Source organism: Podarcis melisellensis (genome assembly GCF_964234715.1).
Source record: "Podarcis melisellensis genome assembly, chromosome: 12".
In the NCBI taxonomy this organism is placed as follows: Eukaryota; Metazoa; Chordata; class Lepidosauria; order Squamata; family Lacertidae; genus Podarcis; species Podarcis melisellensis.
The window spans coordinates 28,117,786-28,142,620 of record NC_138544.1 but is presented as its reverse complement, the minus strand read 5'-3'; the positions used below and the strand labels follow the sequence as shown (position 1 = coordinate 28,142,620).

The following is a 24,835-nucleotide window of genomic DNA, read 5'->3' as shown; positions in this document are numbered from 1 at the left end:
CTAGCACCACCCTGCACCTTTCATTCTGGAATGTACATATCTGAACAAAATGAAAGAGACAGATCAAAATAGAAAGTTCCTGTCTGACACGTACCAACAATGTACATAAATCCTGAGAAAATAACTTATCAAAACAGTACTTCTTCAATAGTCACAATAAATGCTATCAGGTCAAGTGAACTTTTAAACAGCTGATCACAGGATGAACAGGAAATGTAAATAAAAACCGTATTTTACTGCATAGTTAACTAGTATGCATCTGCCTCACAATGATTAGGTGCAGCCTTAGGCGAATCATTATATATTAGCCTCAGCCAATATGCAATGTGGAAATAATAAGAGTGAATTTCCATACAGGGCTATTGTAAGCATTATCAAGGCATATATGTGAAGCACTTTAGAGCGCTCAAAGCACTACATAAATACTATCTGTTACTATCTGCTAATAATTTTTTTCTACACCACTTCAGAGAATAATATGTTTGCATCTATCTCCACTGTCGGAGGCATTATGCCTCTGAATACCAGTTGCTGGGAACTGCAATGACTACTGTTGCTCTCATGTCCTGTTTGCTGGCTTCTCGCAGGCATCTGGCTGCTAATGTGAGAACAGGATGCAGGACAAGATGGGCCACTGACCTGATTCAGCAGTTTCTTCTTATGTCATCATTTCTGTTGGTGAAAAAGCATGCAAGCTTCCAAATTACATGGAAATGTCTAATGCCGGCAGCAGTAATCATGTTATTTCATTGTCACATATAGTTACTGAATTCATATACTGTACATAGTCCTCAGATTCATACATTACAGTTTGAAATGACATGAAAGCAGCAGCAAGGTATCTTATTAATCATTTCTTTTGCAGAATTTAATGACAAGAGCACATCAATTGCTTTGCAACCAGGAACCCCAGTTGCACTATCAATTAAAAGAATTTAGGGGAGCAGGGTTGAGAAAACCCACTGCCTTGGACTCCACAAAGCTGATCCTACTTAGGAATAGGCAATACTAATGGTCTCAGAGTATGAAGGAGCTTCATATGTTCAGTATGGTCCAAGCCAATACCTTTAGGGTCACGGCACTGGTGAGTGACTTGAGTTATCACAAGGTATTCAATGTATTATTCAACAATACCTTTGACCCATTAACCACCAGCAGCTGGACCACTTAAGTATCCAGACAAATGCAAAGAATCAGGAGCCTCCAGCACTTCTGTGTAACTTAAAAGCTTGCTGACACTTTTGCGGAAAAAATAACAAGGTGGCAATCCTATGAACACCTACCTGGGAATAGTCCCACTGAACACAATGGGGCTTACTTCTGAGTCACTATACGGTATATAGGTCTGCACTAAAAGAGTGTTTGCTCCTTAACCTGGAAGAACACAGCTAGCACACTTTATACCAAAAGCATAACACTAGCATTCAATCAAGTTGGTGCTGCTATTATTTACTTAGTACAGGAAGTCATTTTTATTCCTCCCCCCCAATAAAAAGTCTCAAAGCAGCTTGACAAAAATAAAAACAAATAAAAACCAGACAACAGAGAGGACAAAACACATGAAATGCTTTTCCGGCAACACATTTGTAAGGGCCCCAAGTCCTACCCACTCCACCAAAAGATGAGCAGCAACACAGGAGGCAACACTCACAAACCACATTTCTAATTACAGTACCCTAAAAAGTTTAAGCCATTGAGGCTGGCTGAGTCTAAGCAGCAGGCAGTCCTGAGAAAACAAGACTTGAGTTCCTGTCCCATCACACACCCCCAAACCACCCTCAAATAATAATAATAATAATAATAATAATAATAATAATAATAATAATAATAATAATAATTCGGGGTTGCTTCTTTTACACTGAGAAAGTTCCGTAACACTACCACCGCCAAGAACAATACTATCAACAACTCGCTTCGCTTTCCCTTTACGAGATATGCTGCAGGGTCACATGAGTGAAACTGAGGGAGATAAGGAAAGTGCCGAGCTGGTGGCCGCCTCTCTCTCGGCTCGGGGTAATAAAAGCTGCCCGGGTGCTCGTCAGTTAACCGGGGGGGGGGGGCGACCCCGAGCAGGGATGGAGAAGGAAATCCAGGTGCGGACCTGCATCCGGAGGCCAACGCCTCCCGTAGGAGGCCTACCGGGAGCAGCCGGGCATTCAGCTTCATCACACCGACGTCCTTATGAAACGACCCAAAGCCACCCTCGGCCGGCTTGCTGAGGGGCGGCAGCAGCACCCACAGGGGCCCGCGGGGGGGAAAACAACTATCCAGAGACCCAACGGCCCTCGCCGCCGTGGAAACGGGGCCCGAGGAGCCTCTCGCGAGCGGCTGGCCGCTGTCACGGAGGCAGGACCTCTCGGAGCGCCGCGCAGGGCGAGCGGCCTGCAGCCTCCGGGCCCCTTTTTCTTCGCCGCTGCCCGGTCCGTCTCGCCTGCGGCTCCCTTACCTCAGCTAACATCCTTGCTCGCGGTGGGAGCCTCCGGCTCTAGCCCCGCCGCATGGTGTTGCAGCTCGCAACGTCTGCCCGGGGCCGCCGCCGCCCGCCGCAGGGGGAACGGCGCCAGCCGGCTGCCACCCTCCTCAGCGGTGCCTCCGTAGCGCCAAGCCCACAGCAGCCGACGCCGCCTCCGCAGGTCGCTCAGGAGAGGCGGCCATCTTGAGGAGGCTGCGCGAGACGCCGCCGACGCTGCCGCTGCTACTCTCGCCGACGCGGCCGCCCATTGGGGCGGCGAGACACTGCTGGGCAGGCCTCTCTCTGGCCCGGCCGCCTTGCCGCCTCCCTCCTCCGCCCACAACCGCGGGCTCGTTGCCTCTCTGTCGACTCGCCCTCCAAGCAACGCGGGTCTGGAGCGGCGGAACGTGAGGAAAGGGGCACGGAGCGGGACAGACGAGTCAGTATGTGGCGCGCTATGAGAAACTTGAGGAGAGCTGGGCTCACGTTCACAAAAGCTTGCCGAGGTCGTTGTGAGGAGTTCCTTGGAATTTGGACTGGTGGCAAAAAGTCAGTCATGATTGGAGGCGGGAGAGAGAAATGGCTCTGGGACAAGTTGGAGGCACAAACCTCCTCTGGACGCGTTTTCTAAGGAGTATGTGTGAATGCAAGTGGGGTCCAGCTTCTGCTTAGGAATCTGCTGCCCGTCCGAATTCCAAAGGAATCTGTTCCTTTAATAATAATAATAATAATAATAATAATAATAATAATTTTTATTTATATCCCACCCTCCCCTGCCAAAACCGGGCTCACAGCGGCTCACATCAAATGTATAACACATTAACATAAAATCAGACAATTAAAATACATATGATCACACCTCCCCCCAGACAGGGCCTTTTTCTCACACCCTTTTCAGCACTTGCTTATGGGTGTCGTCTTCTTTGGGGATCACGCGTAGCCAAGTAAGATTGTCTTCCATGAACATGATCATAACAGTGAGTCCATAAGTGACTGTGGAGGCCAATTCTGGATCCACACGTCCTTCCACAGTGGGGACATAGGTTTCCGGTCGGGCGGGAGTTGATCACGGTGAGTGTTTACCAAGCGTGCCTTCCTCTTAGCACATTTCTCCCTTTTGTCCTGAGTTTGAGCGTCTTCAAAGCCCACAACACCTTTGGTAAAGGTTGTTCTCCAATTGGAGCGCTTGCAGGCAAGTGTTTCCCAGTTGTCGGTGTTTATACTACATTTTTTTTACATTTGCCTTGAGAGAATCTTTGAACCTCTTGTTGACTACCAGCATTACGCTTTCCATTCTTAAGTTGGGAATAGAGTAGTTGTTTAGGAAGACAATAATCAGGCATCTGCACAACATGACCTGCCCAACAAAGTTGATGTTGAAGAATCATTCCTTCGACACTGGTGATATTTGCTTCTTCCAGTACACTGGGTGTCATCTAGTGTTGGTTTTAAAACACGACCCTGACTATGTATGGAAAGGGAATGAATGAACACCTGACTGTAGCCTTGTTGATTTGGTGTGGGGTAGGGATGTCAGAGTAGAGTATGAGAGCTTTTGGACTGGAATATCAAGCAAGGTTCATGATAAGTCCAGAAACCATCGGTTGGGCAGCATTAAGATATGATAATGCACAAGGCCAGAGTAGCAGGCAAATAGGGACTGCTGTTCATTGCTGCTCACTTGCTTTTGTTTTGTTTTGTACGGCATTTTGGTAAAAAGAGTTGAGGGGAGCGGAGTAGAGAGAGAAGCAGGCCGGAGCACTCTAGGTTAGGGAAATGATGATAAGTGGTCCAATTAGCAGTGGAAGCAAGAAGCTAACGTGGATAACAGAAGCAATGCTCAGACAAAGCAGTGGACACATCTGGAATAACTTGGAAACAAGACGAATGAACAGGCAGATAATAGGATGACGGTGTTTAGAGAGGACTTTCAGTGCTTGTGCATTGAATGATGAAGTGTGAGATGGCTTGACCGCAGCTGGAGTAAAGATGCAGCATTTCCAGATATGTTGAAGTTGTCAGGAAAATATGTCTCTCCCACACCACTTATTGTGATGGGGTGAGATTTTGTGAGAAAATTGAGATATATTCAACAAGTGCTATCTGTGACAAAGTGCTGCAGTGTGGAGTGGTCCCATTCCATCTCACTACCCCAAAGTTCACCACCCTCCTTTCCCCCTGAAATGTGCTCAGTTATCATGTAGCTGTTTTGGGTTTAAGACCTTTTGCACATGAAACTGGTGCTTTTTCACTGAGCTAGCCCCCCTTTAAGTGTACATAAGTCTGATTACTTGCATAAAATAACATGCGGATTTGTATATGGTGTGACATATAGGCATGTATGCACTTGCCTCCTTGCAGAAATCATGCAGTTCTGATATGGTGCTATTAAAATAGTACTTAAAATAGTTACAAAACTAGAGTGGGTAAATCACAGTATTCAAGATTCTTCATTTCAGATATTGCATTACAATCTGACTTCCATCTTCCAACTGCCACCACAAATTAATATGGCAACTGAAAGTATATTCTAACTTCAGAGAAATATGGAGGGGGAAAATCATTCCAATATCTCAAATTTCAAGGGATGTATTACATTGTGATGAGGGAAAAGAAGATCAAATATGAATGTGATGTCCTGAAGATGAATGCCAACTTTCATTCCAGTATTTGAAAGGTTGCATTATGATACCTGTCAGAACAGAAATCTAAGGTGACTGAAAAAGGGGAGAAGTAGAACTGATATTCAGAGTTGAAATGCTGAACTGTCCTTACCGTAAATGTATGTACAAAATCTCATTCTGGTATATCAGTTTTCAAGAGAGTTATTGAACTGCAAACAAGCAGAATACCAAACAGACAAGTTAAAGGCTTTGTATTGTTTGTGCAACAAAGTTTCTGAATTAAAGCAAAACAGGATTGTGAACATCAGTGGTGGTCATGTTTAACAACAAATCCTTTGAGTGATACATATGTTGTGTGCAACATGTTCTGTGGAAGAATCAAGAAAAGAGTGTGAGAAATCCTTTGCCTTATCAACAGGGTGACCACTTATTAGGGATGGGGGAGAAATTTGATTTAATTTACATTTTAATGTGAACCCAACCTAAACCTTCTCAAAAAAAGTATACAAACTGAAACACAGCCATCCTTCAGAAATTGTACTTCTCATAATTTTATGTGCAATTCTCCAACCATAAAATACATATAAAATGTATATTTGTGTAATGTGTTCATAAAAGAAGCATGCATTAGTAAAAATAGCACCGAACAATGCATTTTGTTAGGTAAAATCCTTGGGAAAACTTTATTTATTTGGCACAGTTGCAAACAAATATATATAAATCATGAGCTGCATTTTAGATTGGAAAGGTAAGGAACTGAAATTGATTTGTCCATCCCCACCATGTGTGCTGTGCCAAAGAAAAGAGGGGAAATGCATGACTAAAAAGAGAGAACACAGATTACCATAAAATTTGCATGTGCTAATATGTATAGAAGGGACACAGGTGGCGCTGTGGGTTAAAGCCTCAGCGCCTAGGACTTGCCGATCGAAAGGTCGGTGGTTCGAATCCCTGCTGCGGGGTGCGCTCCCGCTGCTCTGTCCCAGCGCCTGCCAACCTAGCAGTTCGAAAGCACCTCCGGGTGCAAGTAGATAAATAGGGACCGCTTACCAGCGGGAAGGTAAACGGCGTTTCCGTGTGCAGCTCTGGCTCGCCAGAGCAGCGATGTCACGCTGGCCACGTGACCCGGAAGTGTCTCCGGACAGCGCTGGCCCCTGGCCTCTTAAGTGAGATGGGCGCACAACCCCAGAGTCTGTCAAGACTGGCCCGTACGGGCAGGGGTACCTTTACCTTTACCTTAATATGTATAGATGCAAATGTATAAGTAATTACCGGTACTAAAATTTAAAATGCAAATACCATAGTAGGGAATGCTGCTGTCCAAGAGCTAAACCATTGGCAGGCAATTTCAAGGCCCTTGCTCTCCCTTCCTATGGTTCTTTATTTTTAATCAGGACTTGGATAGGACAGCTGGTCTCTGTGAAGTGGAACACATGGCCACCATATTCCTCAGTTGCCATGTTTGCACTTGGTGATAGCCACTTGGGCTCTTATTTCTAACCTTGCACTTACATTGCTAAGAAAGCTCCCTGGCTGAGTAGTCCATTAATCCACCCGGTGCACCAGGTGGAGGAAGCAGTGTTCCTATGAAACTGTGAGGTCTAGCAAAATGTCCTCAAGGATAAATAGTGTTGTACATCGTTTCTGAAACAGCACCTGCCGTTTCTGATGCATCAGCATTTGCCTAATCCACAGATCTTGGTATTTTCGTTCTCTTCCGTTCTTTCCTTCTCTTATTTTCTGCTCACCTTCCTCCCTCCCCACCCTGTATTATGTGTGTCGCCTCTTTGCAGCTTAAAATGTATTCCTTCATTATCAGCTTATTTCTGTGATCTCTCTTGAGAGTTTCAGAATTGCCATGGTTGTGGCTGTTTGTTTCTGCTGTATTGTTGTCTTCATTCACACCTGGGTTAAAATATTAGATGTTAAGCCAAAACAGTTACCCAAGAAACAAGAAGCTCCTTTAAGACATTAGCACTGAATTTTTTATTTTTTATTAGAGAATGTAAGGCCACACAAGCAAGCAATGAAGTGATGTTTTATGGGCAGCATTCTTTCCACCAAATTGAGCATGAATGTCTGCATTCCTACACATCCAAAGTGACACTTGTTTGTTTTGGTGAAATTACGTTTACCCCGCTTGTCTGTCACAAGCTCAGAGCAGACATCCAAGGTGTCTTCAGTTTTCAGATAAAGTCAAGGTTTTACTGCCACCAGAGGAGACACAGAACAGGGTTTCTGACAGTTTACATGAGAATTTGAATACACAATTATGGAAGGGGAGTCCTTGAAGTTGGGGGGGGCGGTGACTGCAGCCCTCTTGATGTTGCTGAACGCCAACTCCCATCAGACCCAGCCAGTGGCCAATGGTCAGTGCAGTGGGTGTTGTAGTCCAGCAACATCTGGAGATCCACAGGTCTCCCAACCCTTTTTTAAAGTATCTTGTCCCCAGACCACTTTGGACTTTAAAAACTAGCCCCCCAAAACAAATTGGTAACCAGTGACACCGAAACAAAACTGGAGCTGATGTATTTGATTCAAAACATTCCATAATGTGTTTTCATTATCACTAATTGTCTTCTGCCAATTATTCTCAGCCGTTCACACTATTAGTGGAATGGAAGCAACATCAAAGGAGCATTACTAAACTATGTTGACACACCATTCTGAACCAAGAGAGATTAGAGGAAGAGCCACATACTTTAGGTTGGGCAGAAACGAGATTCAAAATACCTCCTGCCCACACTGTGATGGTTTTAGGGATAGGGAGCAGGTGTCAGGGTTGAGTTTTTATTTCTGTCTTCTGGTTAATGGGAATATTGATTTGTTTTTTGTTACCATGCTGCCAAAGTTTTCTATTACCGTTATGGGGGTGGGCTGGTTATTAATGTGTTATATGATCCCCCTTTTATTCTGTTGTTGTTGTTGTGTGTGTGTGTGTGCATGTTCAGTCTAAGTCACTTCGGAACCTTTTGAGTTACAAGCGACTAATAAGTTTAATAAATAATAATAATAATAATAATAATAATAATAATAATAATGCAATAGCCACAGTTCATTTTCTAAGTACCAGCCTAGGACAAGCCTGCTAATGGAAAGAAAGCAATAAAGAGCAGAAGCAGAATAAGTGAATTTGAAGTGATTTCCCAGTGACAGTAGCTGGAACCTAGAACTGAAAGAGGAAGTGTTGAGCAGTGCTGCAAATAGCACAGTCAGGGGAACTTCTGGGGCTGATTTTTGGCAGGAAAATGATGTCTGGGAGGAAGGGTTAAGGCTAAAAACTTTTCTGCTGGGGCAACACAGCTGCATTTTGCTCAAGAAGAGGTGTGTCTGGTCCTAAGCATTTAATTTGAATATGCTACTAACTATTACCAACATATTTCTTTTTTCCTACACCATCTCTCCATCTCTCCAAATCTAGGATGACTAATGTGTAGCTTGACCCTTAGCTGCAACACTGGGTAAATGCTATCCAAAAGATTAGGGGCAGGGGGCACATGCCAGTTATGGCTGTGGCCAGAGAGAAAAGCAGGCAAAGCATCTAATGTGACTTTTAGCTTTGTACAGTAGACTGCATTCCAGACATATTTTGAAGTTTCTTAAACACTCAAATACACCTCTCTCCATCCTCAATCCAGGCAAGCGAGAGGAATGATCACAGTTGAAGGACACATTCCAGCCAGGCAAAACATTTGAGGAACATGTGGAACCGGGCCAGGGAAGGGAGTTTCCTGGGGAGAGTCTCAAGGGCCAGAAAGAGGTGTATTGAGACCCACAGTGGGGACCCAGGCCTGTAGTTTCCCAATCCTGGATGAGATAGATGAGTTTCTTCTGTGCATTGTCTTGTTTCATAAAAAGAGAAAGCTGAAACTTGGTTTGTACTTTTCTGACAAGCAGACGTGACAATGGACAATGGTATCTCACCTTGAATGGATTTGGAGTAACTTATGTTAAGCACTTGGGATGCGGGTGGCGCTGTGGGTAAAACCACAGAGCCTAGGGCTTGCCGATCGCATGGTCGGCGGTTCAAATCCCCGCAGCGGGGTGAGCTCCTGTCTTTGGTCCCAGCTCCTGCCCACCTAGCAGTTCGAAAGCACCTCTTAGTGCAAGTAGATAAATAGGTACCTCTTTATTGCAGGAAGGTAAACGGTGTTTCTGTGTGCTGCGCTGGTGCTGGCTCGCCAGAGCAGCTTCGTCACGCTGGCCACGTGACCCGGAAGTGTCTCCGGACAGCGCTGGCCCCTGGCCTCTTAAGTGAGATGGGCGCACAACCCTAGAGTCGGACACGACTGGCCCGTATGGGCAGGGGTACCTTTACCATGTTAAGCACAGTGGTGCCATGGTCCAGGGTTGCAGAGGGTTGAAGACCCATTACCAGTGCTTTTTTTTCTAAAAAAAATGTTTAGGGGTACTCTCATTTTCCTATTCATATTGAAATACTGCCCCCTCAATGAGGCCAAACTTAGAGTCACAAAATGTTTAGGGGTATGCATACTCCCAGAAAAAAGCACTGCCCATTACTATTTATGCAGCAGAATTCCTCCAGTGTCCTAAAACTGCCCAATCAGCATGTAGGGGGAGCTTTTTGCCCACTGTATGCTCCAAAGGTAAACATTTAGGAATACAGAAAACACGAGTTTCAAGAGAATGGTGTGCAAATTCTGCTATACTGGAACTTAATAGAAAACATAATTTAAGTCAGGCTGAAAGAAGACATTGCAGCACTCCAAATAATTTCCCAAGTATGTGCACAGGAAATAGTAGATCAAGCTGAAAGGCAACACATGGAGATCTGCGTTAGTTACTGCAACACATCCCATAATTGTTATGACGCTATAATTATAAGATTATTGTATAAACTTAGACGCTTGTGAAAGGGTGTGATTGTGACTATCACGGTTATGCACTGTACAATGACAATTCCATTCCCTGCACTGAACATGCTTCTGGCAGCAAGTCAGCTCCACTTAATCCATTAGGGCTTACTCCAAATCTGTACATAGCTTGTATCATTAGAAATCGAATGATCAGCCAAGTTTGGCTTCTAGCAGGAATCCAGCATGCTGTCACGGCAGGCTGGGGAATCACCTGCAAAACGTCAGCTCCACAGTCACTGGGACTAGATTGGTTAACCAAATTGCTTGGAGTGGCAATTACAGATTGGAGGTGGAAGTGGGGAGGAAAGAGAAATAGGTATGGGGAGCAAAGTAAGGAGCAAAGAGGCTGTCAACTTCCTTCTGGGAGCCCAAGCATTTGTATGGTTGTAGTGAGCCGTAGTTTGGCTTACTATGACATGTGAACGAGACCAAAGTGTTATGCCTTAACTATAGCTATCCTGTTGCAGTTCAACCAACTAGAAACTACATTTTGCCCATGTTGAAGTCACTTTTGTTTCAACAAGGTTGAATAAATATAGGACACTCCCTTGGGCAGGGGTGCCAACTTGAATAAGATATTGGGAGACCCAGGTAAGCCCCACCCTGTATAATTGATTACAAGATAGAGTGTGCACACACTATTTGAATGGCAATGCCTATCAACTTTGGGGGGGGGGCCCAGACCCCTCAAATATTTTATCAGGGGGTGAAGACCCCTCAGCCCCTAGGAGTTGGCTCCTATGTCCTTGGGTGTTAATTTGCTATCATTTTAAAACCTATTTTTAGTTCCTGTTGTAAGGTTATAAATGGCCTTCAGACATTTGTGAAAAGTGATTCATAAACTAATAATAATAATAATAATAATAATAATAATAATAATTCTATTATTTCCATTCCTGCAACTGTATAAAGCAGAATCACCATAGGTCATTTTGTCCTATACAAGACAGTATTCCTACTTAAGTTCCTGATATAGTTCTTTTTTTGCTTTTTCTAGGTTTCTAGTACCAGCTGTTGTTTCAGTTTCCTTCTTCACTTCTCTCTTTGCAACTTGTACAATAATCTGTCTGAATTTCCGTTCTTACACACATTGTCTCTCGTCTTTCTGTGTAAGCCCTGTGTAAGCCCTTGATTTATTATTTCCTCTGGAGCTGAACCTACTTTCAGTCTTTAGTTTGAGAAGTGACTACAGGGTTTTTTTTTCTTTTAAAAAAACCCTATACCACTGAATGAGGAAGCTGGTGGTAGGGTAATGAATTTCTAAAATTATTTCAAGGTAGTCAACCCACACCAAATGAAGTTACCATCTGTCATACAGACAACAATAAGTAAATAACGCAATTACTATGTACATTTTAGGCTGAGTATGTTCAGTCATTGTTTTCCCTACTTTGAATGTAAGTTTCCTTGGCAAAAACAAGAGACTGAATATTGCGGCATTGGTTTAATTCACATATAAACACCAAAACAATCTGGCACGTGAGATCATTTATGTAAGCTCACATATTTTCTGTTTTCTCACTCACTGTAGTTTGCCATGATATCCCAATTGGGAAAATATGGTTAGTTCTAACTTCATAATAATGGTTTGCATACTATGAATTCAAATTAGGCTTTGGAGCAGTATTTTCAGTTAAGATATCACACAAAACTGCTGTGGTCTAACAAACAAACACAAAATAAGAGAGTTAATGAATAAAGACTGATGGAATGAAGAGAGTCTTCAGGGGCACAGCCAGGCATAACATATGAATTAAATAATTAGGTAAAATGGAATAATCTCCTATATTTATAATAAATACTATTATTATTTATAGGTCATCTTTTTGGGCATAGCCCATCCAAAGTCAGCTTGCATTTCATTAAAACATCCAAGAACTAACCATTTTAAAGCAATTAGAAAATGTGAAAAGGAAACTATATGCTGACCTTTATGTTCATTACAGTGGTACCTTGGTTCTCAAATGCCTTGGTTCTCAAACACTCTGGTTCTCAAAACCAAAAACCCGGAAGTAAGTGTTCCGGTTTTTGAACATTTTTCGGAAGCCGAACATCCGATATGGCTGTCGGCTATTGTACATGTTCACCATGCTTCTTGACAACCACACAATTAGCATCAATGTGAAAAGGACCTATGTGTGTACAGTTCCTCCATGCATACATGTAGGCCAGCCAATCAGGGTTGCTGTTTGCATATCAGACCCTATCACTGCCACCATCTTCAGGGACCCAGGCACCCACCACACTTTTGTTGTGGGTGCCTAGCCTCCACCCCCACGCACACACCCCCACGGCACCACCTCTCCAGATGTTGGGAACTTTTCCCATAGGGGAGTTTCTCCATTGTCTTTTTTTTATCTGGGTTTCCATTTTTGGAACCATACAAACCACCTGATTCAATCTTCTCCTTCTTCCTCCTCATCCTTCACAGCTTGCCAACTCGAGCCCGATGGCATCTCAAGGCTCATGACAGATATTCAGTCCCAAAACATTGTGCTGTATGACAAACTTGCTGCCACAAGTATCAACCTAATCTAGACCTTAGAAGGTGCTACCAGATTAGCACCCAAAAAACTATGGGTTAAAAGCACAGGCTGGGGTCTTTAGCCGTGACGTAGCAGCTAATGAGGCTTCTCTCGATAATAGCACCATCCCAAAACACATCTGCCAGAGGACATTGATTGCACTACAAAACAGGAGCCTCCAAGGCCACATTCTCCCCAGAATTCTGCTGGGCCCCTTCCTGGATGGGGGCCATGTATATGATACCAGTGGTGTGTGGTTTTCAGAGAATTTCTCCTTGCATTGGCTGATACCAAGAAGAGGGACATTATATACCATGTGACACTAACCTTTTGTGCCAAGCAGTTCCCCCAAGTCTGTTTTCTGTGCTATTTTGAGACCCATCTCAATTATTTGTGGAGAGATGGAAGAACAGATTATAAATTTTTAGAGATCAGCCCTTTGCAGCCGATCACATTTCTGAATGCATGAGGTCATCCCAATGGGCTTCTTCCCTTACAAGGGTTATATCAACTAGCAGAGAAACTGATAGCTGTTCAGCTCTTGCAACCCATATTAAATTGTCAGTAGCATTATTTAAGAATACCTGAAGAATGGAGTAGGAATTTTGTTGGGGTTTTTTTAGTGCTGTACTGAAACCTATGGGACAGAAGGGCTGCAGGAAAAAAAGAGAGCAGGAGAATTGCTCTACATCCAAGCCCATTGCTTTGCAAGCCATTGATTCGATCGATGGCATCTTCAGACAGAAACTGTCAGATAGCAAGTGAGCAGCTTGTTTTGCTCCAGGTGGGCATAATGCGATTTGTTATATTGCCCCCTAGTTTCTGCATGTAGAACTGTTTTGATTTTTCTGTTGTTGGTCTGCTAGCATCTGATCAAGCCTTAGAATCTGTTATCATGCCATGCTTGGTTTTCCTGTGTCATATATCTAACCATGCTCAGACCTCAGAAGGGGGGGGGACCCTCCCTCTTGCATTGTTCTCTGCAGCCTGGGGACCTGGCCTCGCCGTTATATTTGCACATCATCCATAACCATTTCATGTGGCATACACCATACAGTGGTACCTCGGGTTAAGTACTTAATTCGTTCCGGAGGTCCGTTGCAATATCAGAGTGGTAAGGCTTCCTTAGCAGTTAAACCTATGGGGGGGGGGAGATATATGACATAAAAGATCCATAGGTTGGGTCAGGGTCCCACACAATGCTCTAGAGCAGGGGGTGAGCAACCTTTTTCAGTCATGGGCCAGTCTGCCGTCCCTCAGACCATGTGGTGGGCCAGACTATTTGGGGAGGGGGGGTGAACAAATTCCTATGCCCCACAAATAACCCAGAGATGCATTTTAAATAAAAGCACATATTCTACTCATGTAAAACACGCTGATTCCCGGACCATCCGCGGGCAGAATTGAGAAGGCAATTGGGCCACATCTGGCCCCCGGGCCTTAAGTTGTCTATCCCTGCTCCAGGGATCATCATATATTTAAAGTACTATGTTACCACTTTAAACAAACATGGCTTCCCCAAAGCATCCTGGGAAGTGTAGTTTGTTAAGGGAGGTGAGTGTTGCTAGAAGACCCTTATTCCCCTTAAAGAGCTACAATTCCCAGAGTTCCATGTAAAGTGGGATTGATTGTGAAAACTCTCTGGAAAATGTAGTTCTGGAAGGGGAATAGAGGCCTCCTAAAAGCTGCCACCACCTTTAACAAACTACTGCTCCCATAATTCCTTAGTGGAAGCCATGACTATTTCAAGTGCTATTATATGGTTAAATAGAACAGAGCATTCAAAGCTTATTCAGTTCTTGAGCTTCAATAGAACTATAAATCCCTCTGCTGGTCAGTTTATTGCATTGCATGTGTTAATCCATACAAGCAGCAAGTTAAAAAAAGTTAAATGAAGGAAAATGCTTTCATTCAATAAGGCATCTGGCTTGCATATGCAAAAACCCATTGGGAATTGTAGGCTGAACAGGGCTGGTGGAGTTGGTGAAAAAACTGGATATTTCAGCAAGGCAACATTTTGAACAATATTCTGGATACTCAAAAACTTCATTTGGCTAGCGTTCTGCTATATTATTATTTTATTTATTGAATTTATATACCACCCTATACCCAGGGGTCTCAGGACGGTTCACAAAATAAAATCATGCTAATAATAGCAGCAGGATTAACAATATAACTTAGATGGAAACATAGCATGTCAAGATTTTTGAAACCCGAAAAGGTATATAAATGATTTTAAATAAGTCCAGCAACAGTTCAATGCAGCCAATGTAAGTGACATTTCTAGTTGCCAGAGACTTTGTGAGGTGGCAGATATTGCTCAACAATTGCTTCTGAGGCAATAGTGTAAAGGAGAAACATACTTTTAATGGTACAAAATAAGGAATATTTTTCAATTTCCCAATAAATAGATGTATGTCAAAGGTGCCTATACAGACTTGTTGAATTTCATTTTCGATTTACAGCTTTGTAAACTCAAGCTCATATCATGTTAAAAACTGTGCTGGTATTCTCTTTTTAAAAAATGTAATGTAGAGAGCATCCCAGAATTCCATACACTTACTTCACTAGAAAGGGTACTTATTCACATAATACTCATAAAGCTCTTCCTGATGTTTAGTCGGAATTCATGGAATTTGTTGTCACACACTGCTGGCTGCTAGTTTAGGTGGTTTCCAAAAAGATTAGACAAATTCCCATCTATTCATTTGGATGGCCATATGCAACATCTGATTTCAGAGGCAGTGCATCTTTGATGAGCAACAATGGGAGAGATCTTTTTCATCATTCCCAGCTTGCAGGTTTCCCAAAAGTGTCTGGTTGACCACTGGGGAAAACAGGATGTTGGACTTGATGGACTTTTGGTCTGACCCAGAAGATGAAGAACTTATTCACCAAGGGGAGGGAAGAACTTATTCACCAAGTTAGTTTAATTTTCATTTTCATTTTTCCAATCTTGAATTCAGTTCTCTACATTTCAATATTACCTTGAGAATTTTTTTAAAAGGTCCTCTTAAAAATTCATCAGCATTTTAATGCAAAAGTTTTAGTAAGATTTATCTTGGACTGTACCACTTCGGGTTCTAAATGTGTGTGTACATTTTAATGTCCCCTTTGAAGGCAAAATTCCATATAGAAATGTAGCACGTTTAGGCTGAGTCCTTTTCAAAGACATGCTAGTTTTGGAGGTCATAGAATCATAGAACCTTAGGATTTTAGCATTGGAAGGGACTCCAAGGATCATCTAGTCCAACTCCCTGCAATGCCGGAATCTCAACAAAGCATCCATGAAAAATGTCCATCCTGCTTTTAAAGCTCCAAGAAAGGAGAGACCACAACCTCTCAGTAGAGCCTGTTCCACTGTCAAATAGCTTTTACTGGCAAAAAGCTCCTCCTGATGTTTAGTCGGAATCTCCTTTCTTGTAATTCAAATCTATTGGTTCGGGTAGAACCAGGGCAGGAGAAAACAAGCTTGCTCCATCTTCCATGTGACAGCCCTTTAGATATTTGAAGATGGCGATCATATTTCCTCTCAATCTCCTCTCTTCCAGGCTAAACATACCCAGCTCCCTCAACGATTCCTCATAAGGCTTTGCTCTCAGACCATTTCTCATCTTGGTCACCCTTCTCTGCATATGTTGCAGCTTGTCAATATCCTTCTTAAATGGGATGCCCTGAGAAGTCAGATATGTGATCTCCCCCTGATATCCTAAAGCGACAAATTATGCACCTAGTCCTGATGAACAGCTCCTGTGTTGCAGAAATATTGAAAGCTACCATTGTTATTGCATCTATTGCAGTCATGTGGGATATATAAATCTCATCATACAGCAAAGATGCAATCCATTAGGGTGGCATGTCCTCAGTCTCGTTTGTAATTGGCATCTGCGTCGTACCCCTCTCGAGTCGTGCTTCAAAACAATGCTGTCTAACCAGAAGTACTATCTCTGAGCAATAAGTAAAATATAGCCATAATATCAAGCTGGTTCTCAAACTCTAGGTGGCAGCTTATTCCATCATTTTTTCTCAGATGAAAGCATCAGTATGAAAGCAGTAGTATGCTATAGTTTATGCTTCTGACTGTTTATGAAAAAGTAAAACTATGGGAAATGGCATGGCAGTCTGAGTTACAAGCATCAGTTTAATTTGTACACATTGTGGGTGGCAAACACTACAAGTGCTACCTCAGGGTGGGTTAGAACAAGGCTTTTGGCACTATATTTTCTGTGAACCTCAGATTTTAGATCAGGTGTGAACAAGGTCAATGAGGATCTGTTGGTAGTTCTTTGAGCAATTCCCCACCCACTAGACCTCCAAATCAGGTTGCTAAAATGGAGAAAGCTGGGGAGAAAATGAGTGTACAGTATTTGCAATGTAGAAAGACAGTGAACTGTGCTCAGGGAGGGGCCATATCTCAGTGGAAAAGCATCTGCCTTGCAGGTGGAAGGTCACAGGTTCAATCCCTGGCATCTCTAGGTAGCGCTGGCATTGTCTGAAGCCCTGGTGAGTTATGGCCAGTCAGTGCAGATAATATAGTGCTAGATGGACCAATGGACTGACTCAGTACAAGGCAGCTTTCTATATTCAGATACTGAAAACAAATCCTGATCGGACCTTGCACTCAGGCACACCCTGTTCAGGAAAACTAACACAATATCCCCCACATCTGAATGTCCCCTATAGAGCCCATCACAATTCCTGTTTCAGCTTCCCTGCTATTTGATGAAATATATGATGTTGTGGTCTAAACCACTGAGCCTCTTGGGCTTGCTGATCAGAAGGTCGGCAGTTCGAATCCCCGCGATGGGGTGAGCTCCCATTGCTCTGTCCCAGCTCCTGCCAACCTAGCAGTTCAAGAGCACACCAGTGCAAGTAGATAAATAGGTACTGCTGTGGTGGGAAGGTAAACAGTGTTTCCGTGCGCTCTGGTTTCCGTCACAGTGTTCCATTGCACCAGAACTGTTTAGTCATGCTGGCCACATGACCTAGAAAACTGTCTCTAGACAAATGCCGGCTCCCTCGGCCTGAAAGCGAGATGAGCGCTGCAACCCCATAGTCAGTTTTGAATGGACTTCACTGTCCAGGAGACCTTTATTTTTTTACCTTTACCTTAGTAGCTATAGTGTTGAAAATACCTCACAGAGTACTTTGCAAAAAACCAAACTTTTCTTCTTTTCTGTTGCTTCATGAGCGGAGCGAGGCTCATAGCATTAGTTGCTACTGCTTATTCCCTATGTGAGGTCATAATCCTTGCTTTTCAAATATCTTAATCTTTTTTCCATTGCTACCAGCTGGAATGTCAAAAACAAAGGATTACATCTCCACTAATGGAAGGCTTGCTCCCTTTCTCACAGTATTCAACGGGAGCTGTGAATATTTGGTGCCACTGATATTACAGTGAACGTTGCCTAGGACTATCTAGTAGGATTCAATGGCTAGGATCAGAATAGTCTAGCCTAACACATTGTGGATTGGGCTGGCTCCTGACAACCACACTTGCCTGGGACTTGATGAACTGAATAGGTTATATCCAGCATGAGTCTTACTCAGAGTAGCTGCACTGGATTAATGCACAGGACAAATTTTGTTCGAATAATTCAAAGTATACTCTGGGTGTACTCTGAGTTGGTTGCAACCTAGTACGTGTGAGTGTGTGTGTTTAAAGATGTAAATATTTTCACTGACTTCTAACTTGGAGGTTCTCACTTTGACTTTTAGGCTTACAAGACTTAGGAGCCAGTGAAGGACTTTCTACTCCCATATGAGCCTGTATCAGATGCCCTGTTCCAGGTACCACCTTCTGGGTCATAAGGTAGGTTATGACCAGCAGTACAGCCTTTGCAGTGGTGGTGCCCTGGTTCTGGAATGTTATCCTCAGGAATATTCAGCTGGCATCAGTGCTGTTACCTTTTAAGCACTTAGTGAATACATTCTTATGTCCTAAGCTTTTAATAATTAATTTTATTCATGTTGCTTTCCTTTTTGTTGTTTTTATCAATGTTTTTGTGTGTTTTTTGTGCTGCTTTCATCTCCTGCTTTGTTGCAATCTTTGATTTTTATATGTTCCAGACTGCCTCATTTTGCTAATCATCTTCAGCTGAAAGTCCATCTAAAAAACTCTTAAATAAATAAAATAATTATATGAAGAAAACATTATGAAATAATACCAGCAATATTCAGTTTGCTCTCATCTGAAAGAAGCCAAATCTGGGTAGCAGAACCTAGAACATTTCATTGATCTAAAGAAAAAAAGGGAGCATGCAGCATGTTATTATCAGTAGCCCCTTGGTTATGTTGTTCTGATTCAAAATAAGCCATTATGGCTTAATAAGCTTAAAATTTTGAAAACAAACATAGAAAGGGTATATAAACAGGATAAAGATCTCAAGGAAAAAGTGAGGCAAAGCTTGTAAGCATAACAGGAAGTGGATGTGACACACTGGAACTTAACACTAAGGCTGTTGCCTATAAAAAGCTACATTTATTTCATAATTCTCATGTCACTCAGCAAGTGTTTCCTCTTTACTCCAGAGTATTATGAAACTTTCTATGGATTTGGATGTGGCATTCATACAGCTCTTTCCCGAAACCACATGTATCACACAATGTATTCTTTGAGACAAAAGATTGCTAATTCAGACTCAAATAAATGCCTGCTATAAAATCAGTAAGTTGGTCCAAGAACCCACTGAGACCACAATCATAGCACCTTGTTCCTTGTGCACAGTTCTGGTTGTTGTTTTTTTACCATGGTTTAAGCTTTAATTAATTCAGCTTAATTGCAAGAGCTGATAATGAGCAACAACTCTGAGACTTGACACTTTTTGAGAAACTCCAAGAGCAAGAACTGATTGGAAAGAAGCATGCATGCTTACTACTGTCCTGGCTCTCAATGGATAAAGAACTCAAACTTGGATTGTGGTTTCTGACAAAATCTTTAATGCTCAAATCAGAGCAGTGCATAGGCAAGGCAAAGGTTAGAAGCCCAGCATAGCCCACTTTTGTGAGGCAAGGGAGAAGCATATTTGGACTGGGCAAGCAAACAGGCACTTCTTCCAGTGTGCTGGGCCTGAGCCATTTGCTCAGAGTGGCATCTCCATGTCTTAGGTGACAGGGGAGGGGACAACACAGGCTCAGAGCCAGACTTGTACCCCAGCACCTCCTATGCGGGTGGAGACTCGCTGTTAGGGAAAGGTGGTTGGGAGAGTTCCTGTGGAGCCAACTGATCATGGCTGATGCCTAACCCACCTTCTTCTCCCAACAGCCCTCTGAGTCCCTCTCTGGGGTCAGATTCTGTGTCCCCATCTTCCTTCCCATACAACTTTGAAACCTCCTGAGGACCAGGCGAGGTCTGGCTCAACCTAATAAGTCTCTCCCCGGGTTCATCCAAGTCCAACTCCTCAAGCATCATCCTGATCTGACCAGCCTCTCCAGGACATTCTCATGAGGCTCATGACAACTACCCACTCTAGATTTTATCTTAGCATCATTTTAGTTAGGTCAGTAACCCTGAAAAAATTGACCATGGTATCTTGTTGTCTTAAAGTTCAGGCAAGAAACTGGAGACTAAAAATTCAATATTTTCTTTTGCAAGTGTTTTCTTACTACAAGGCTTTTCACTGTGTTTAAACTTGCTCAATGTCAAAACACAGTTTGTTCCACTTGTTCTCTTTGCTATAGAAACAAAGCAAACTAAGAACTATTGTCTGTCCTTTAAATGGAATTATTTTACAGCCTTTGGGATCTTTCACATGATTTCTTTGTATAATCTATTACAGTGTGATAGTTACGCTTTTTAATTCATGTATCATTTTCCCTTGTTTCCTTGAGTCTTTAAAGTCCACTCCATGCACAGATGTTGCAATGCATTTTTAATTGGTAGGGATATGTGTCTTCGAATTCCAGGAGGACCAGCTTTTTAAATATTGAAGGCCACCCATGCTATGTACACACAGTAATTACTGGAAGCCATTGCGGTGATATTGCTGAAGGTAGACTAACTTAAACTGGTTTTGCAAGGACTTATAGTAATCTAAGCTGTATCCCACAGGAGCATTATCAACACTGCTGCAATGGATGCACAATTGTCAAAACAAATCCACAACCGATTGGATATTGCCCATAAAAACCAACACCTACACACAGTGTTCCATGCACACTTTTAGGAACGTATTGCTTCTGGGTGAAAATGACTTGAGTGGAATCTGATAGTAAATTACAGTCTTGATTATCCATGGAACAGTGTTAGATAAAATGTACTAGGCAGTTACAGCAATAATGTGTTATTATTTATATCCTGGTCTTCTGCAGTTGCACTTGGAAGGGCTTATAAGAAAATCTACATAGGCATACATAAAATCCAATTAAAAACAGTAATTTAAAAGCAGTTAGTCAAATACCGTATTTTTTGCCCTATAGGACACACTTTTTCCCCTCCAAAAATTAAGGGGAAATGTGTGTGCATCCTATGGGGCGAATATAGGCTTTCGCTGAAGCCTGGAGAACGAGAGGGGTTGGTGCGCACCGATCCCTCTCGCTCTCCAGGCTTCAGGAAGCTCTGCGCAGCCCTCGGGAGCCTGGCGCGAAGCCGCGCCGGGCTCCGGAGGGTTGCGCAGAGCTGCCTGTGCTCCCGGGCTCCGCACAGCTCTGCGCAACCCTCGGGAGCCCGGCGGGAAGCCGCACTGGGCTCCCAAAGGTTGCGCAAAGCTGCCTGCATTCCGAAGCCTTGGGCGCGCTGAAGAGCGCTCCCGGGCTTCGCGCAGCTCTCCACAAGCCTGGGGAGACCGGCGCAGCTCCCTAGGCTTGAAGATAGGAGGCTGTTCTGGGGGCTGGGGTCGGGGGAAGCTTGGGCTTCCCCCACGCCAGCCCCATGCCCGGGGGGGCAATTTTTTTTTTCTTTATTTCCCCCCCCAAAAAAAACTAGGTGCATCCTATGGGGCGAAAAATACGGTACATTATGGCTGCAACATGCTTACCTGGGAGTACAGTGGTACCTTGGAAGTTAAACAGTATCCGTTCCAGAAGTCCGTTCAATTTCTAAAACATTTGGAAACCAAGGCATGGCTTCCGATTGGCTGCAGGAAGCTTCTGCAGCCAATCAGAAGCCACGTCGGATGTTCGGGTTCCAAGGAACATTCGTAAACTGGAACACTCAGTTCCGGGTTTGCAGTGTTCAGGAACCAAAACATTTGACTTGCAAGGTGTTTGGGAGCCAAGGTACAACTGTAAATTGTTTTACATAGCTGCAACTGAGGCAACAGCCAATTTCATATGTCAAGTATTGAAAGTCTATCAAAACATTTTCAACTTCCATGAAAAAGTGCTTAGAGAGTGGAACTCATGCAAGTTATCTGGAAGGACATGGTGCCACCACTGAAAAGGCCTCTTACTCATGCACTGAGAGAAAGGCTTCATACGTAGGTCCTTTTTGAAGCCCATCCAGCTCTGCCTTGGGACCAAGTGTTCCTAAGATAGTCCTAAGCCACTAAGGGCTGCCATGTTAAACCTAATACTTAGCACAGTTGTTGTTTAAGGCACATGCAATGGACCTGTAATAAACCATACTACATGTAATTATAGTAAGTGTACATATCTGCCTTGCTCCAGCAATCCTTTTTCCAGCCTGCACGGCATCTTCCATTCAGTAGATGAAACAAATTTGTGCAGGGAGAATTATTCCCAGTTACTCTTAGCCAAAAAAGGCTTGAAGAGTTAAATACTGTCTCATCTTCTCTCATATCCACCTGGCCAGCCTTTAGTCACGGAGGTGAAACCTAATCAGGACAGAGATCACGTAGCTTGTGGAAACTCAGCTTTAAATTACTAGGCAATGTTACTTGGTTTCTTTTCAGAGCTGAGCCAAAGGGAAGGTGAGATTCATCAGGTGTGAAAAGCCAGTCTCCTTCTGGTGAATGTCTGGGCTGGGGAGAGAAGTCCTGTATAAGGGGATAAATTCTTCTCCTAGAGCAAGAGTGGGCAACCTTTTAGCCTGCAAAGACTATCTCCAATGGTGAGAGGTGCTCAGGGACTGCATGCCAGTGGCGTACATCTGCTCACAAACATTCACCTATGTACACGGCTTGATGGGGAGGAGAAGGGCAGACCAATTTCAACCCCAGAGGGAGGGCAGAAGCCAGACCAGTCCTTGCTGTTAAATGTGAGGAAGGACAGACCTCTCTGTTTGGAATGCAGGCATTGTGCTTGCGATAGCTGAGAGCTTCCAAGAAGAAGCACTGCAGCCTTATTCATGCCCCTCTTGAATAGGACACCTCAGGAGCAGCCCATCCCATTTTACTGTCTGGGGTGAAGTCTGGAGTCTACCAGAACCTCACTTACTGGGGTTGCACAGCAGTAGTGACTTCCAGTGAGATCTCACGAGCTCTCATGCAAGCTCTGCAAGATCTCGTGAGAGTTCTCGTTCTCCTGTGGGATTTCTCCACCCGAGGCAGCTGCTTCAGTCTGCCTCATAGGCAGCCCAGTCCTGAGAAACCCATTTACGGCAGGATACAGAGCCAAGGGTGGCAGAGGCGGCAGGGAGCAAAGAGCAGCAGCAGAATCCTCCGACAGCTAACAATCCTGTTTATTTCTTTAATATGTGTGTGTTTCATGTGGAAAAGGAAATGCATTTTCAGACCATTTTTATAAACAAAGCAAAAAATGAAAAGGCAGAAATATAACAACAGTAGCATGGTAAGAAAAATACAGAGTCATTCTAGATCTTAATTTAAAAAAAAAAAATAACTTTGATTTTGGCAAAGAAGTAAACATGCTAATGCAGTATCTCAGATCACTGATTTGTCTGTCTGTCTGGCAAATGGGTTGACCTGGCCTGTTCTAGATGGGTTTGTAGAGATGCAGAGCCTACAGTCCTTCAAATGTTCCTAGACTCCCATACAATGTATATGGCATTCCCTTTCATGTGGAGATTTGCCTGGCTCCTTCCCTGCTGACAGAAATTGAAAACGTTTTCCTTGAAAAAGGCTTTTAAGATCCAGCTCTGCTGCTGTTTTTAATTATTTCAATTGCTGCTTTTTATGGCTGCACTATTGCATCCATAATGCAAGGGTAGGAAACCTGTGGCTCTCTAGATGTTGCTGGACTTCCAGCATTCTTGGCCATTAGCCTTGATGGCTGGGGTTCATGGACATTTGTTGTTGTTGTTTAGTTGTTTAGTCATGTCCGGTTCTTCGTGACCCCATGGACCAGAGCACGCCAGGCACTTCTGTCTTCCACTGCCTCCCGCAGTTTGGTCCAACTCATGTTGGTAGCTTCAAGAACACTGTCCAACCATATTGTACTCTGTCGTCCCCTTCTCCTTGTGCCCTCAATCTTTCCCAGCATCAGGGTCTTTTCCAGGGAGTCTTCTCTTCTCATGAAGTGGCCAAAGCATCATGGATATTAGCATCCAACAAAATCAGGAGGGCCCAAGTGAACCACCCCAGTCTTAAAGGAACAGATCCACAGTTTTAGGACACTCCTAGAACTAGGGGAGGTACAAGGGGCTTCTGTCATAGAATGCCAGCTGCAGTTGCTCTAGACAGAGACAGTCTAGCAATTCTTTTCCATAATCTTGCAACCTTCAGATTAGAGTGCTCTAATGCTTTGAAGACAATTCAGAGACTGCAAGAATAGCAAGATTATCAGATGCTTCTCCTTCAGGTGTTTTTGCCATCTGAGGAGAGATGAGTAGTGCCCACTCTGGTTTTATTATTTTTATTTATTAAAACATTTATATACCATCCTTTATCCAGTTTGGGTCTCAAGGCAGTGTGCAACATAAATTAATGCATTTTTAGAATTAGGCAATCAACAGTTTTTAAAAGGCACAACAACAACGCAGGCCTTTTATCTATGTTACTTCTATCTGCCTTTAAAAAATCAGTCTTCTATTCCGACCATATATTTTGATGGGGTGTTGTTGTTCTTGGGTTGTTTGTTTGGAATAAGCCCTGAAAATATTTGCCTATTTGTACTAAATGCACATAAATCACTCTTGCCTGTTTTATTGTATTTTAAACATGTTGTACTCCAACTTGGGAATTCCAGTTAGTAGGAGTGCAAATAATCCAAATGCATAAAATAATGCAAACCCCTTCACTCTTTCTCTTCTTTTTGGGCATACTTAGAGGAGAGCAAATGTGCTCTGGTTACCTGTGTCACCACCAGTCTAGAAAGCAGTGATCTTATTCTGATTGGTTATGCTTGCCTACAGTGACACCATGGGACACAGGTGGCGCTGTGGGTTAAAGCCTCAGCGCCTAGGACTTGCTGATCGAAAGGTCGGCGGTTCGAATCCCTGCTGCGGGGTGCGCTCCTGCTGCTCGGTCCCAGCGCCTGCCAACCTAGCAGTTCGAAAGC

At 43.4% G+C, this 24,835-nt stretch overlaps 1 protein-coding gene and 2 long non-coding RNA genes across 3 annotated transcripts in view; 1 reads left to right on the top strand and 2 right to left on the bottom strand.

The window, feature by feature from the left end:
* SNX13 (sorting nexin 13) overlaps nt 1-2,793 on the bottom strand; it is a 63,578-nt gene extending 60,785 nt beyond the window's left edge. Inside the window, exon 1 of the mRNA XM_081883183.1 lies at nt 2,447-2,793. Within this exon, the coding sequence (XP_081739309.1) occupies nt 2,447-2,458 (12 nt within the window). The 5' untranslated portion in view covers nt 2,459-2,793. The remainder of the gene's footprint in view (nt 1-2,446) is intronic.
* The window catches only part of LOC309353896, a 356,834-nt gene that overhangs the window by 157,543 nt on the left and 174,456 nt on the right, over nt 1-24,835 (bottom strand). The window lies entirely within an intron of this gene.
* LOC309353834 overlaps nt 2,804-24,835 on the top strand; it is a 34,947-nt gene continuing 12,915 nt past the window's right edge. The window contains exons 1-3 of the long non-coding RNA XR_014162044.1: nt 2,804-3,001; nt 18,197-18,290; nt 19,743-19,977. This is a non-coding gene — a long non-coding RNA (uncharacterized lncRNA). The remainder of the gene's footprint in view (nt 3,002-18,196; nt 18,291-19,742; nt 19,978-24,835) is intronic.